The sequence below is a fragment of the Phaenicophaeus curvirostris genome, chromosome 4, assembly GCF_032191515.1.
Source record: "Phaenicophaeus curvirostris isolate KB17595 chromosome 4, BPBGC_Pcur_1.0, whole genome shotgun sequence".
NCBI classification, from domain to species: Eukaryota; Metazoa; Chordata; class Aves; order Cuculiformes; family Cuculidae; genus Phaenicophaeus; species Phaenicophaeus curvirostris.
In genome coordinates this window covers 51,486,778-51,503,775 of record NC_091395.1, presented here as the reverse complement: position 1 = coordinate 51,503,775, position 16,998 = coordinate 51,486,778, and the positions used below count along the sequence as shown (strand labels likewise).

The window sequence follows — 16,998 nt, the reverse complement described above, 5'->3', positions numbered from 1 at the left end:
AGGGCCAAAGCAAAAAAAGCTCTGGTTGCAAAAATTCCCTTGGTAAAACTGTCAAGGGAGTACAATCATCACAAATAACAAAAAGGAAATCAATTTATTAAGAGTACAACTTTCTCCTTCATGATTGTTTTCTGTTGTTTGTATATTGAAACCCTCCAACATTTAGATTTCTGTGCCTGATACACATACTACATTTGGCAAGGTAATTTCAATAAGCATAGCTATTTTGTATTAAGAAGTAAGAAAAATATACAGAAGGATATTAAATAGTTCCTGCAGCAGATGTACCTGAAGGAGAGTAACTCAGCATTTCAGAGAATGGCTGAGTCTGGAACAAAGGAACCAAGTCTAGCCATAAAAGGGTATAATATACCCAGACGGTCTAGATAGATTTTTCCAAAGAAGAAAGTAAGGCCCTGTAGTGATACAGTTTTTATGAACAAAAGTACTCAGGTAGGGAAAAATAGCTGATGATTAACAGGTGACAAAGACTGCCTGCTGAACTTTACTGTGATGCCTAATATTGGGAAGGAAGTATATTCTGGAGAAAAGGATGTAAGTAAAAACAGACTGATGACACCTAGACCGGATGCCTGTGCATCTCTTCTGCTGGGTTTTGTTGCTGTTCTAAACAAACAAACAATAAAGACACCAACTAAACACTGATACAACTAAACACTTATCAGCCCCACCACTTTCTGCTGGATCCCTTGTGTGCTGATTAACAAGACTTAAGGTTCTTCTCAATCATACAAAAGGAGTGCTGAGTAGACAGGAAGAAGCGACAGCCCTTCTCAGCTCCTGTGAGTCAAGGAGCTGCGAGGACCTTTTCCAGGTCAGGGACAGAAACTAAGATAAGCACACGGAAAAAAGGTAAGATAATTCTGTTACATGAAGGAACATGCCAGGGGCAGGAGAGAAAGCATTTTCACTGGGAGCTGTGACAGGTGCTTGGGGAGATCTTTTTGGAATGATGTAATGGGATAATCTGACAAAATCACAAGCTCAATATTTAGCTATATCAAGAGGCCTTACATTACAATAAAATTTTGCCATTATTCTAATTAAAATCATAGTTACTCAAGCAAACATTAAATAAAACTAATGCTACAATACACTGAAAATTCATTTGCTTGGTTTTCTTTAGTGACATTTGCTCTTATCTCTAGTTACAGTATAGTAAACATATTTGTGAAATACAAAATTATGCACTTCTTAAACATGCATTTCTGTGACATTATACTTGATCTTTTACTGCCAGAGACACTGCCTCATGACAAGAAATTTGTCCAGTTCTCTATGACAGATAACATACAATTGTCCTGTTTTATTTGCTGAGTTATATGCTATTTTATTTGCTAAATTTCATATAACTTCAAATCACATTTACGAACTTCAAGTTTTCGGTCAGTTCAGTTGTACACCAGGGAAAATCACAAATGCATAAAATCATGGAAGATCAAGGGGAGCAGGAACAGTGTGCTTGAAGCAATGGGAATATACGACATCTGGCTAGAAATACTAGGCAATTCAAGGAAAACAATTGCCCTAAAAGATTTCTTGTGGTTTCTGTCTGAGGGGCTCTGGCAATAAATCATTGGTATGTATGAGAAGATTGATGCTTGAAGTATAAAGAAGTGGAAAGAAGAGCCTAAGGGAGTAAGACTTTGAAATCCCACTGAAATTCAACAGAAGTGAGTGAGAAGTCTTACAGGTTTCTTTTGGCAAATACCCCCTACACATAAATGATTAAGAATACAATTCTTAAGTTTTTGTAATAGAGAGTTTCGAAGGTCCTCCTTCTTCTCTGTCTCCTAACATGTAAAAAAAGTATTACATGAGATACAAAGGAGAAAAAAAGCAGGCATGAAATGCCACTAAATCAAATCACCAATATTTCAACAAAACACATCTATTCCACGGGAACTACTCAGGAAGCAGAATAAGCTGGAGACAATCATCTGAGCTGCAGCCTTGAAAGATCCCATTGGCAAGTCTCTGACTGATCCACAGGTAGTTCTATCTCTCTTTTGCAATTTTCCATCCAATTCATGCTGGAAATCTTTATTTGCAGAACCTCCCTTAGGAAGATGGAAACAGGGAATAAACCACAGTTTGATGTGAATGACCCTGGACACCTCCTTCCATTCACTACAATTGCAATAAAACCTCACATAGTTCTGAAATAACTTATCTTTCTGTAGACCTCAATGTACTACTTCAAATGAAGTATTGGGTTCTTAACTTTATATTAAGGAAAACCAAGGCACTGAGATGAAATTAAATTGTGTCAATAAATTCATAGACTGATTAGGAAAAGTAAAATGCAATGTATTCCTCTTGCATCGCAGTGCTATATTCATTGATTCCATGTTCCCTCAGGAACCAAATTTATTCTATTTATGATCACAAATATACCTATGATGACACCCTACAAAACAAATTAAAAAACAGGAGATTATTAACATATTTTTAATATAATCAATGTGATAAAAAGTTAACTTTTATCAGTAGCTTTTTTAATTATTTCCTATTCCACACATGTACCACTTTATGGTAAATGCTGTGCAAAGTGTACTTTCCAAGCAAGATTAACATTCTGTTACAAACACAAATCCGGACTCTAGAAAAAAAGACTCAAATTATATACCTGATACTTGTTTCATACAATCTGCTGATATTCTCCTATATGAAAAAAAAAAAAAAAAAGTGCTATCTCTGAATATTACCACAGCACTGTCCGGTGCATAGTACAGCATCTCCAGTAAATCACAAGAGAATCCAGGAATACAAAGATCTCCTGTGATTTTTTTGGACGAGCAAATGCTACCTACTGATTTGTGGCTGAAATGGTGCATTCACAGCTGGACTCTAAGACAGTATAATTAAACGTAGTCATTCAAATATGTATCATACCAGCTTACATGAAATTTAGGGACAGATAAGAGATACTCACTGCAGTGTTAAGAAGCACTGAGCCTCTGCCAGTTCAATGGTCAGAAGGATAAAAAGGAATTTAATTTTCCTTTTAATATAAAGTTGTTGTGCATAACAGCATGTAGAGTAAAAAAAAAAAGACATTAGTATATCTGGGAGAAGCTTAATCTGACCTGAGGATACACAATCCTTCCTCGCTACACATCAGTCTTCTTTTTTTTGCTAAGGCCAGTTTTGTATGGGAAAAGTTCAAATGACAAAAACATACACTCTCATCCTCTCAGCTAATGGTTGGCAAATCTGGGCAGTCCTTGGGTTCTGGTGTAAAGATGGAAGCGTTCCAAACGTCTCAAAAATTGTGAGTGTCTAGTAGCAAGCAGTATTGTCATAGAGCAGACTGAACATTTTACTAATCACCCCCTGGAACACAGCGTTTTGTTTAGTGAATAGTTCAGGCCAGAGTTGCTCATTCCCTACTTGTAAAGATTCTTCTCATTCAGTTCTCTACAAGTTTGACTTTTTCTTGACCATTATTAAAGCCGCTAGCTGACATACATTTATAACCACAAAAGCAAATTTCAGATACTGTAAAATATACAACTTTTAAGGGGCTTACACGAAAAATAAAAAATAAGAAAGATATAATCAGAGATATCTTCTTGTTGATTTCTTAAAGACAGTAAAATAATATTGTGTTTGATTGATTGATAAGACAAACACCTAAGATTCATGGACCTAAATCTCACCCAGGTAATACAGTCGTTTCATATTAATATTTATTTTTACATGAGTATAATTTCTTAATTTTATTTCTTACAAAGCACTTCTTGGTGTCATATCTACTTTAAGGCAATGTGTAATTTTTATTTCAGTTTATCTTAAAAACATTATTAGTACACAACTAATATTGTTGAATGCTAACATGGTAGGTATGTAACCAAGTATCAAAACCACTTCCAAGAAAACAAAGAAGGAGTTTTAGACAGGAGACTCAAAAAAATGCAATTATTCAAAGCAAAATAATCTGTCCAGTACCTGCATTCTTGCTATAATCTGATATTTCTGTGTTCAATGAGTGCAAGTTTGAGATGGAACATCTGCAAAATAATTTACCAAACTTCCTCACTAAGCATTTGTATCTAGCTTTTGAGCGAATGCTGAAATTAGCCTTACTGTGGAAGGATCGAATAGTTAGTTTTGTTGTATTGGTCACTTCATTCTCTGTGGGATAGAATTCTTCATGCTGCAAATGGCATACACAAGGGCTAGAACACTACAGCAGTCTGCAAAACCTCAGAGTTGTTGAAGTAAACTGTTGTATAGCTTGGCTTTATCTATGTCTGTCTACCAGACTGGACAACGTTTCTACCATCACCATGTCATTTTCTGCTTCTCTCTGCTCTTAAAAAAATAAAATAAAAATGCCTAACAATATCAAAAATGAAAGTGATCAAGATGCAATTCTCCTCTTCCTCAAAACAGCCCTCAATGCTCCAATCACAAAGTACTTGGCTAGCTGTGTATCTAGCAGCAAACCTCACTGCACAGACATATAAACTGAGTCCACTAGTTCTTTTCCAAAACTTGCCTTCTGATGTCTGCAAAACACGAGTACATCCAAGGAAATAGCAGACAGCCAGATATTCCTTTCAGGCCTTTGGGAGATGCAGATCTTATACATTGGTGAATGGAATTCTTGAAAATATTCATAATAAATTCCCTTATAGAATCATAGAATAGTTTGGGTTGGAAGCGACCTTAAAAATCATCTAGTTCCAAACCCCTGTGATGGGCAGGGACACCTCCCACTAGATCAGGCTGCCCAAGTCCCCATCCAACCTGGCCTTGAACACCTCCAGGGATGGGGCATCCACGGCTTCCCTGGGCAACCTGTGCCAGTGCCTCACCACTCTCATGGTGAAGAAATTCTTTCTAATGTCTAGTCTAAATCTGTCCCTCTTCAGTTTACACCCATTGCCCCTAGTCTATCACTAAAAGCCTTTGTAAATAGTCCCTCCCCAGGTTTCTTGTAGCCCCTTCAGGTACTGGAAGCTCACTGTAAGGTCTCCTTGGAACCTTATAGAGGAAAGTTGTTGTTTAAAATTGCATTGTTGGTTATTTTGCATCAAAAGCCTTAACAGTTTTGTTAAAAACTTAAGCACTATTTCATCACTCCATTTCAAAGGAACATGTTTTCATTTTTAAATGCATAAGTAATGTATGCCAGTATATACAACCTTTAAAACTATAAAGAAAATGTGGTATATTTCTATGGAATTGTAGCATGATTTTCCTCTGTCTGAAGAACTCATTTCAAGCCTTTTATTTCTGCTTCATCTGCCAACTTCAGTCATTTTTGTCTAAGCATTTAATCTAAACATGAAGTATTGAAAAAAATCTGGGAAAAAGTGTGTTTAGCCAGTTTGAATGGTAGTGTCTAGGGAAGAGAATGTCTTCTTATTCATATCCATTTATGAAAAGGAGCTTCTCTGAATGCTTTTCTCTCCCTTTCCTGCCATAGACCTTATGTAGAATGAACTCTTGAGTCTAAAATAAGTGCTGAGGAGGGATAAGAGGAATGTGAAACAGAAAATGGATAAATTAGAAAAGAGACTGCAGTATATTATTCACACTGCTGCAGTTGGAAAGAAAAACACTTCTCATTACTCATTTTTATTCAAACATGGAGAAAGAACAACCCTGAAACACACTGGATGTCTGGTGCCAGGGACAGGAATCCAAACAAAAGTTACACTGAGAGCTAATGTCAATGAGGGGCTTGGACACAGCCTCTGACTAATCAATCTCCAATAATGATCCACTTGGCAGGGTACTGCACAATGGAAGAAGCCTTTCCAATAGAATAAAAGTACAGAATTTCTGCAACAGATCAGATGAGATATGCTCCTCAGAATTTCAGCAATTGGCTGGGCCTATAATAAAAAGGAATAAAGTAACAATTTATTGACTTTTCAAAAACACAGCAGTGATAAAAAGACAACCTAGATGCTCTGCAACACCCAAGAAAACCAAATGTATTTGTCATTTGTTTACCTTTAAGTCTTTAGTCTTCTGTTACTAATTTAAAATAAATGCTACAGTAAAATAATTGTGGTACATATTTTTTATATTTTTGAAAAAAACCCAAAAGTGGAGTATTGCCTTATTCTGTCCTGACTTTCATATTACACACCCCTTGTAAAACTTCCCTCCATATAAAGAACCATAGGTAACAATTAGACTTTGAAACAGCTAAAAAATAAATTTCATAGAAAAAAACCCCAAAAAATCTAAAATACAAAATGGAATGAGGAAGTCTGAAAAACAGACATGGAAAAAAAAAGTGCAGTTACAAGTTAACCACTTTCTCTCAAGAACCTCAGTCCTTTAGAACTCAGTTGTAGTGAGAGATGCTTTAACAATCCTTGCAGACATTTGGGGATTTGACCTTAGGCCTCCATTGAAAATTTCTATTCTGATTATGTTTGTAAGATCAGAAAAGCTCATTGAAAATTTAATTGAAACCTGACAAGATGGAAGTGTGTATAGTGATGAAGTAGCTGGGTGTGATCATCTCTACAGGGAAATGTTCATGTTTCTTGACTCCAGAATGGAAAACTAAAAGCATACCTGTAAGAAACTAGACAAAAAAATTGATGTTTATGAACAAATTGGGAAAAATAAAGATGTAACTACAGTAAACAAAACTCCCCAAAGACAATGAAAGGCTGAGGTTGAAAGTCAAAACACAAAACTCATTTTTTCTGTTCAGTCTTTGGTTTGTTTTTTCTAAACAATGCAGCTTTTCTTCTCCCAGGCTAATGTCAAAATACATTTGTATCACTGATCTGGTTGGAAGCCTATAAGGCATAGCACCGTAATACTGAACTTCAAAATTTGAGAGAAATAACAGCTCAAAAAGGCAGAACAGTGAAAGTAAAATCTAATCCCATGTTCTGGTTTCCCTTCCTTGATTCTCAGTAGTTTGCAAAATGAGCTGGAAATTCCTGTTGTATAGTGGCATTTCCTTTTGCATTAAATACTGTGGTTGACATACAATAGCATTTGTACAACACAGCTAATATGGGTACACCCATCTTTTAGTCACAGCAGTTCATTTTTAGTGCAGTTTGCAACAGAGTTATGGCCAAGAGTCAAAAGGTTTGGTAGATGACTATTTTGGGCAGAATAGAGAGTAGCACCTTTTTACCTTAATCAATATGTTAATCCACAACTAGGAACGAAAATTTTTGTCTCTTTACACATTTGCAGAAAAAACATAGTCTCAACTTTAACCACCTAAATTTTTCAATGACAACTTCAGCTAACCTGAAATCAAACATCAAATTCCCTTAGACTTAATTATTTTTTTGCAAAATTATGACACTGGAAAAATATATGGAATATATTTTTATATATAAATTTATGGAATATATTTTTATATTTAAAAATAAAAAACATAAAAACCAGCATTCTATCACTTGTACTAAGTCATAGATTGCGCATGATGCCACATTATCATTTATGGGAACTACTATACTATACTAAGTGAGGAAAACAGAAACCTCACAAATTGCTATCAATTCAACAATAAAGGTTAGGATAACATTTTATCAACTTTGTGAATCAACGCTGCTGTACAACAACAGTCCTGACTCACCCATCATTTTCAGTGCACTACCTCCCTGTTCCATAACATAAAAACACGTTAATCATCTCAAATGACCGTGAGCCTCCTCCTCATTTTCAAATGGCTTTTCTCCTAAGCATTGTTATTCTTCACAAGATGCTAACAAAAGGGAAAAAAAAAACAAATTGGCAAATATATAATGCCAAGGGGTGCAGTCATACATCTGCTGACTTTCTTTTCTATGAAAAATCTCAGGGGAAGGAATCCTGCTGGCAGCAATTACCATGAGAATTTTGGGAAACAGCAGTGCCCAGCCTGAAAACTTGATGTGACTGAGGGGTTCACCACTCATGCTGTGAAAGCAGAAAACTTCAAGGGCTAGGACCCAGCTTTTGAAAAAAGGTCTGAGATTCAATTTAGGATCCTCTGGAGATTTAGGAGGACATGGGCGAGAGTCAAACTTATTCTTCTGATTAAACTTTTTTAAGGAGGGAGCTTATAAAATGAGCATAATCCAGAACTTCCAAAATTTACAGGAGAAAATAACAGTAAACCTAGTGTATAGTAGTTTACATTATCAATTCAGTAATGCAATACCTAAATGAAAGAGAACTCATGGTAAAAACTCTAATGTCACCTTCACATTTGACAGAATATGCAATAGCTTGGAAGCTATTACTTTAAACCTCACATGTTGAAATTTTCTAATTGACTGCTCATATGTTTCAAAATTATCTTATAATTATCAACTGAACTCACAAAATTAACCCTGAAACTTGTAGTAGTATTAAACTGCTCTTACTTATCTATCTAATCATCTGCAAACAGATCTACCTGTTACAGAAACAGCTGCTGTTCTGATGCACTACACTCTGTTCTGATAACCACCTCTATGCAGAGCCATTAGAGCTGCAGCATCAAATGACCTGACCCCTTCCTGTGCCAACATATCTACCCGTGCAAATGGACACCCAGAGTTCCCCACACATTTACATGCTGATGTCAAAAGTGTTTCAGGAGCTAGGGATCAGGGCCTGGGAGACTTTGATTAAATTCCCATTTAATTGCACAGCTTTGGCTAAGTCTTCTTGTACCTTATTGTGTTAATACCATCTCCCCATTTCACAGGAATAGTGTAGGCGTAAACGCTGTGAAGTCGTAAGATACAAGACTAACAAGGTCAAGATGTTCAAGCCACTTTTGTATGTAGCCGTGGATACTTGTTTTTTATGATTAGTAATAAAACAAATTCAGAAACTTAATATCATTGGGAAAAAGGTCCTCAAGAAAATCAGTAACATAAGACAAAAAGAAAAGAAATGCCCAGTTTTCCTATGAAACAACTTTTCAAGTGAAGCCTTAGTAATGTATTCATCAAAATAAAGCTTGAAAACTGAAACTATCACACACAAAACCCCAAACACAATAAAGCAGAATGCATTCTCCAAAGCTGTGACTACTTGTTAATCAGTATGCAAATAACATTTAAAATACACACTGTACCATGAAATACTTAGTTTTGGTGCCACGTAGCTTGCAACATCAAGATGTTTCCTCTTTTGTATGAATCATAACCTGAAAGTTTTTATAGATTAGGTAAATATCGCTTGCCTGGTTTTAAAAATATTCATTTTTAATACCTATAGATGCACATAGGTAGTATTTTAAATCTCATATATGATGATGAATGTTCAAAACACTTCAACAAATAATTTCATGCAGGAAATAATTTCTTGCAAGAATGCCAAGGGCAATTAAAGTAACTTGTAGATTGTCCTTCCCTTATTTCCTTTCAAGAGACTTTATATCCGTGAAGATCTTTCTTCCCAGTGTGACATACTCTCCCTAATCAGTGGATGATTTGCAGTGAGCCTGCAAAGGTCCCCTTGCCTGAGAGCTTTTTCCATTGCTGTTTCATGAAAAACTGTAATCCAGAGGAATATTCCAATAGTTTCTTTCTTTTAATGTTACTGACTTCTGGTATGTGGTTACTAAGTAGGGCAAATTATGAAGGACAGATCTGTAGAACAACAAAATCGTGCTTATGACACAACTTCCAGCCTACATCTTTCAAGAAGCTTATTTTAGACTGACGTCAGTCAGGTCCCTCAGGCTGTTGACAATATCAAGTGTGCTTCTGCACCTCTCACTCTAGTTTCATCCAAGAGGAATCCAATTCACTCATCTCAATACTGCTTCAGAATATGAACTGAAGTACAATCAGCAGGGACAATCAGAAGATCCACTGGTCTACACTAAACAGCTACTACAAGTGCGCTTACCCTGTAAGATCAATAAACCAATTTCAGTCTTTAGAACTCCTGGGATCTGGCACTTTCTGACTTCAGTGAAATTATTCCAAATTTCTCCACAGTAAGAAAAGGAGAATATAAGTTTAAAGGAAGTCAATAGTATATATCTTACATCATATATATGCAAAAGATTCAGAAACTCACCATATCCGTATCTGAAACAGGTCCAAAACTGGTCACATAGATGTTAGTGAAGACTTCAGTAATACTATCTGATATAAAAACAAAAAAATAAGTAAACATTTTAAATTTATAGTACTTATTTAAACTTTGTGTGCATAATCATGGGGCATTTGGAACAAGTTTCTGTCCTTATTTATTTGTTTTAACCAGTATCCTGTTGTAAATACTGGGGATTTCTACCTCACTCAACACTGAGATTACTGGATAAGAGCTTGTCCCTCTGAGTAGTTGGTTTCAGTTAAAGGACTATACGACCATCAGCAACTACACATATTTCCCATTTCTCTACCAACAGAAATAACCACACTATCTTGGACTTAATATGGTAGTACAGTTCTAAACATAAAATGCCTTTGTTTCAGAGGTGTTATCTGTTGTTGCAAATCATTCCTATTAAAGCCTTTCTACTCCAAGGTTGTTTTCTTCATCATGAATAAGGTTTTCAAAGCCAAAGACAAGTAAAAGCCTACAAACAAATTATTGGCTACACCAAATGTAACACTTAACAATATCCTACTTTTTAACTGGGTGTCTTTTAAAGCGGTACATATTTTAACATAATAGTTCTTTCCCTTGATACACGATGCTCCTGATATATTGTTGTGGTACTGTAAATACTACAAGAAAATGTTCCTTCTAATCATTGTAGTCAGACAGCCATGAAATTGGAATATTAAATATTGTACTGCAGGGAAAATAATTGCTGGGTTTTCTATCTTCAGTTTTCAATTAGGCTCAAAATGGAACAATACTCACTAAGAGGGATAGCACACACTTTGAAGGAAATTTCTTATAGCAGTTGCCAACTACTGTCTGCATTCAAGACAGTCAACACGAGGAATTCTCTGCCTTAAAGCCATTTGCTAGCTAGAAAAGAAATATTTGAATACAACTAGCTGCAATTTGACTCACCCCAGAATTTCCCTTTCCTAAAAATAGCAGAAGTGCCTGTTACACAAGCAATCTTACCGTTAAATTATGACTTCCATATTTAACCATCATTTAGTACGGATAGTTAACAGTTTCTATATTCCTAAAAATTACATTTTGACAAATATGTGGCACAGGAAGGTTTTCCTTTTGATTGTGTTGAGGCTATCAGTATAATCACTGCCCTCTATTGGTAGAATTCAGCAGTGCTCACCAATAACGGGAGATGCTCTACCAGCCACCAGGCAAAGGCAAGACTGTTCTATGAGCAGCTGCATGAGATCAGTGAATTTTCAAAGGGATGTAACTGCATCCAAAGCAGACGTGGGTGATACAGCAGTTTCTGAAAACTTCTGGAGCATACAGGAAGCACATCTACTGCACTCTCATCTTTAAGGAAAGTTGTATTTCCTTCTCCAGGCAAACACTAGACACATGCTTATCAGAATACCTATACGCAGCATCCATACACAAGCTGAGTTGATTTCTTCTCCAAACATCTTGCAAACCAATTTTAAGTTAGCAGACAACAAGAGGTACTGAGTCCGCACTGTTCTTAGTATTCAACAAGGATTAAGTGTGGGTTTGGCTGAAATACGATACAGGAACCACAAGTACAGTTCAGAAGATTAGTTGTACGCTGCCTGTGGGAGACTCCAGAAAAAAAGATTATTCTCTCCAAATGGTTATCTGGCACAGTCTGAGATGAAATGTAAAAGTAAAAGAGAGCTACTCTTCAGAGGGTAAAACAGTCCTGCAGGGACTAATCATGAAATTTGGCCTGTACCACAAAATTTGATCTGTATTGTAACGACAACACAAAATCTTAACTACAATTCCATAAAAAAAACAGGTGTTAAAAAATACAACTGGCCATAAAGTGTACCGACCATGGAGAATGAAGGCTAATTTCAATAATAATTGTATAATCTGTATGAACCCTACTATACACAACAAAGCCACTTGGCAAATCTTAATCTGCGCATACCACTCCCCCAGAATGGTTGGAAATACGGTCCTCTTGCCTTCTCATTCTATTGCTATCAGTTGTTTGCATCTGACACATTATTTGACACATAAGAATAACTTTACAATTTGCTTTAATTACATTTTTGATTTTACAAACACTAATTATAATAACTTCTTTTTGAAGACACTAATCTTATCACCTTCATTTTTATGTACTTGGGAAGCTGAAGCAGAAGGATTAAATGAAGAGCAAGTGATGTGAAATACAGGTGTTTACCAAATCTGGCTTCAGCTGACCAACATGAATCATCTACATTGGAATATGTCAATATCATTGACTCATCAAACATTAGAAAACAAGTTCAAAGATCAGTTCAAGCTGGTATCAATGCCTCTGTCCAATCCCTATGCCAGCTCCCCTGCTGCTGGGATATTCTTTCTGATGGCCTGAAGTCCCATTGACTTGCTCCTCAGAAAAAGAGCTAGCTCAGCTGAAGGAGGCTGTTTAGCAAAGAATTTGCAGAGGCTGAAGTCTAAATCAGTCACAGGTTGAATAATGGAGATGGTCAGAAAAGTCAGGAAAAAAAGGTCCCTCATCAGCATTTATCCATTCGTCAAAACTGGAAATTTCCACAGAGGCAACTCAATTTTGAACTACTTCCTTTGGACTACTATTTGCCAGGAAGTTTTCAAAACTTCCCTGCTTTCTTTCAAATGTCCCTTCTCACCTGCCTGTACCTCTGAAGGGGTACACAGGATTCGAGTGCCAGCAATGTGGGGCAGCTAGACATGCAGGGTTGGACACACCTAAGAAGTCTCCCTTTCCTGGAGAACTCTGAGGAAGGATTATCTTCTTGGAAATAAATTTCCTGAATTTTTCTCAAATTTGAGGATGATCTGTGTTTCACTCATCCTCCACTCACTAAAATAATCTACAATCCTTTCTTCTGAGTGAGTAGGGCCAAAACACACGTGGCTCATTCTAGGTATGCTGAAAAGAACAGAAGAAAGGTGTGTGATCATTGCAAAATCTCCAGAGTGGATCATCAGCAAGGTTCCAGATGTTCATGTGCATGAAGCTGGCTATACTAATGTGTCAAGGCTATCTTTACAAGAAAACAGGCTAGCAGTTTGGGTTGGACTTTTTTTTAGTTTATTTATTTAGCTCATTTTCCTTTTAGTTTATTAGTTTTCAGTTTATTTGAATTTTCGGTCAATAAAACTGTAAATCCAGGTTTGGGCAGCTAAAATAAAAGCCAATCTGTCTGAGGAAATCTTAAACATTCAAAAATGCTATTCTAATGCATAGTGATTCTTACAAACATTATGTTAAGTGTAAATAGTTCCCAGGAGAACACTGCAAGGCTATAACTGAAGGGCTGCAAAAGCATGCAAAAAAAAAAAGGAAATAAAATACCACTCTTTAATAATGTCAACAAAGAATAAAAAAGAAGGTCAAGTGGCAGTGCTATGGGAGCCTTAACTGAGGATTTCTGAGTTCCTCAGGAAATTCTGTCAAAAGCTCGATGCTACTTTAATTATTTTGCTATAAAAATTATTTAACTGGAAATTGACATTGTTCTGACATTGTAACATGGTCTCCAGGGGCACGCTTGGCAATGTTGCCCAAAGGCTTTGAAATTGTCATTCATAATACAAGTCAAGAATTGCACAGGTGAAGCAGCCAGGGTCTTAATCTATCAAACACTGTTCCAACTCAAAATGCTGCCTTTATCTGACAAGCTCCTTAGTGTTTCTGTTGACAGCTCAAGACACTCTCTGGCTGGCAGGGAATGGGGTCAGAACAGGTCATGCAATGTGGAGACATTAGAGCTGCAAAATACATAGATATGCAGATGTTTTAAAATACTGTTCTGCTAGTTGTTTATATTTGTGTTTGGTTCTTTATGTGACCGTTTTATCTATCAAGCTACTTAGTGTCTTCACCCATTACCCACTGTTAAATTACAACAGTTTCAAAGCCACTTGCATGTACTTAAATACACTTCCAATTTGTAAATTAAAGCCAACTGTGAGAATGAACAAATTCATTTCCCTCCTTGACATCAGCGCTTCACTTCCAATAGCCTCACTCTATCCTCAGTCTATTGGCAAGAAAATTTCTTAATAAGAGCCATCAGTAAACATGCCTTTCAAACCTCCATCTTGAATTAAGCACATGTAGAGTAAGCTTACAAGTAAGGCTTAGTAATACATGTAAGTATTACTGTTAACAGTTGCTCTCTTGATTCACTTTGATGTAAACGAGACTTGAATCGGATGCTGTACTTGACTTCTCATAGTGTTGACTGAAACAAGAATATATTCTGGATAAAGATATAGGAATTGACAGCCAGTAGACTAACAGACCACAAGTGATTTCCCCCTGAAGAGCTTATGTGTATTAACAAACTTTATATCACGTGCTAAATATACGGCTCTATATAAAGACTATCTGAGACCCTTCAAAGGCCTACACAGAACTCACGAAGTTGGGCAACATCGTAAAGCAATACCGTAGTCTCAAAATAAATATCACTATGTCATTTAGACTAACTGAATATTGGTCCTGTGTATAAGTCCATTCTTGAACTGGGACTTTTACCTCAGAAAAGTAGTATTGATTATTCGGGAACTGAATATAACAGGTCTGAAATAGCAGGAAAACAGAAACTTGAGGGAGAATTTACTCTAATACAAAACTTCATTTAAAAGCAGATGTATCTTTAGAACTGAGTGAGAAACTTTGACCATTAAAACCCCACATATTAATCTGAATGAAAAAAAAAAATGTTTAGCTTAACTGTTAGTATCCTTTTTTTTCTGTGGCAAAACCCATGACTTGGAAGAACACTTTCAGTTATGTTTTCAGCTGAGCTAAAGTATTTTTTTAAGTGTAGGTTACCCCCAAAAATGTGCACAAAATGAAATGTAGGCATATCTGTAACTCAAATAACATGATATATCTCCACAGTCAGGTAATTATTCAGATTTTCCCTGTATGTAAAAGACACCTCTCTCTACCAACTGATCTTTAATTTGCAAACTTTATTAGTTCAGGTAATAAGATGAAACACATTTCCAAAGGGTCCTATTAATGAAGAGCCTTGGGTGCAAGTGACATTTGAGGTGCAGTTTTAACTTCTTTATAGGCTTCCTGTGCAATTTTGAGAAAGAGACTCAAGGATAGGGTTAAAGAATTATTTTGGTGCTCCATTATCTCTTTCAGTATATTGGATGAGTTTCACAAAGTTATTTAAACTCCACGCTTACACCTAAATCAATAAAAGTTATTCTGAATGTCTCTGTGGTTCAAATTATGATGACTAAATTTTGCACTTATATTTATCTGAATCCGCATTAGTCCTAGATTCCCACCTAACATTGTCAGTACCTAAAATTCCCTGGCTGCTTGTATTTCCACCTTCAGGCAAAAATACCCCACTGTCACCAAGCAGCTTACAGAACTGGCTCTTAGACAAGCCCCAAAGAGTATCTTAAACAATAAATAATCACAAGTGTAGTGGGCCAGAAAGACTTCAAGAAAGAAAGCAAGAAAACAAGTAAGAGACTGATTCCACAGCCTAGTAGTACTCATGGGATGTAGCAGACATAAATTGAAGTCTCTGCTCAATATCTAATTATTTACACAAAGCAGAACCTTTGCATGGGGAAAAGAAAATACATAGATCTTCGCAGTCATCATGTTGGACTTCATAGACTTTTGGCACCTCAAGCAACATCTGAACAATCTCAGAAGTATCAACTGCCAAGTGATTAAGACAGTAATTAGCTATCTAGCCGACTTTGTGGATTTTTTTCCTATGTTTTACACAGAGCATTCATCTAATTTACAAGTTTATTGTAAAGATATTAACGTAACATGGATGCGTTTGTTGTATAAACATCTGAGAAAACTGAGTAATTATAAGCAGTAGTCTTGCCTATGTTAAAATTAATAAAGGGAGAAACAAAATGTGGAGAATAAGAACAAGGAGTGAATGATAACACTGGGAAGGGCAATCTAAACACAAGGGATATGAAATCTGTTCACATAAAGACAGACTATTGTGGAATCCACCAAATCTCAATTTGTTCCCTTTTCATTACATCCTCACACGCCAGAAAAAGGAAAAATAATTTAAAAGCATCCGCCTCTAAAATAAACAACAAATGTGAGTCATTTTTAGTTGGAGTTACGCAAAATGTTCAATAGCGTCATGAAAGTGAAAACATAGCTGAGTTTGGCTGGAAGAAATGTGATCTTACTGAGAACGGTTACATAAAATGCTTAAGTAAAATGAACTTTGTTAACACAGAACACATTTGTCAGCAAGCCAAGACTACATGACATTCAACTGAAAAATAAAACATCAGCACTACAAATTACCCCTTTTAGATACTACAGCTTCCATCAGGATGTATATAATAATCAGGCTGAGTAACAAATGGGACTGCTGCATTGTTTAGATCGACTGGATGAGCATGATAAAGCTAAAATGAACCAGAATGCCCCAACAGTGTCCAAAGAATGAGACAGAGGAAGACAAAGAGAACAAGAGCAGTCAAACAAGTCTCAAAATGGAAGGGAGCATACTTTGATAAAGTGGAGCAGTGATTATTTGGATCGACCTTAACTGGTGTTGTCATACAAGTGGGGATGGCCAAGTTATGAGTCTCATGCAACTGTATTTCCATCTAATTTGTTTAGAGTCTTGTGCTGTTAGGAAGGAAACCACAGCATGCAGGTGAGACAGAAAAAAAGAATTCCCTAAATTATTTCAGATTTTAGAAACTTACATTCAGCAGTCTTTCTCTCTCTTCTCTTTTTTTTTTGTTTGAATTTTATTAGTTCGGTACTTAACAGTCATGGAACACCTTGACAAATTCTGCTGCATTACCCTTCTAGACTAATTTCAGATTTAAACTTTATGCTTTATTTCAAGTCACAGCATTTATAAATCATCCTATTTGATACACTTACTCTGCCAACCGCTCCTGTACTCCAAAACACATCTCCCCATAACTGCAGTATCA

At 36.2% G+C, this 16,998-nt stretch overlaps 1 protein-coding gene across 3 annotated transcripts in view; it reads right to left on the bottom strand.

Annotated features, from left to right (window-relative positions):
* GABRA2 (gamma-aminobutyric acid type A receptor subunit alpha2) overlaps window positions 1–16,998 on the bottom strand; it is a 54,630-nt gene that overhangs the window by 20,390 nt on the left and 17,242 nt on the right. For all 3 annotated transcript variants that reach the window (XM_069856087.1, XM_069856086.1, XM_069856088.1), the window contains exon 4: window positions 10,024–10,091. In XM_069856087.1, coding sequence (XP_069712188.1) covers window positions 10,024–10,091 — 68 coding nt within the window. The remainder of the gene's footprint in view (window positions 1–10,023; window positions 10,092–16,998) is intronic.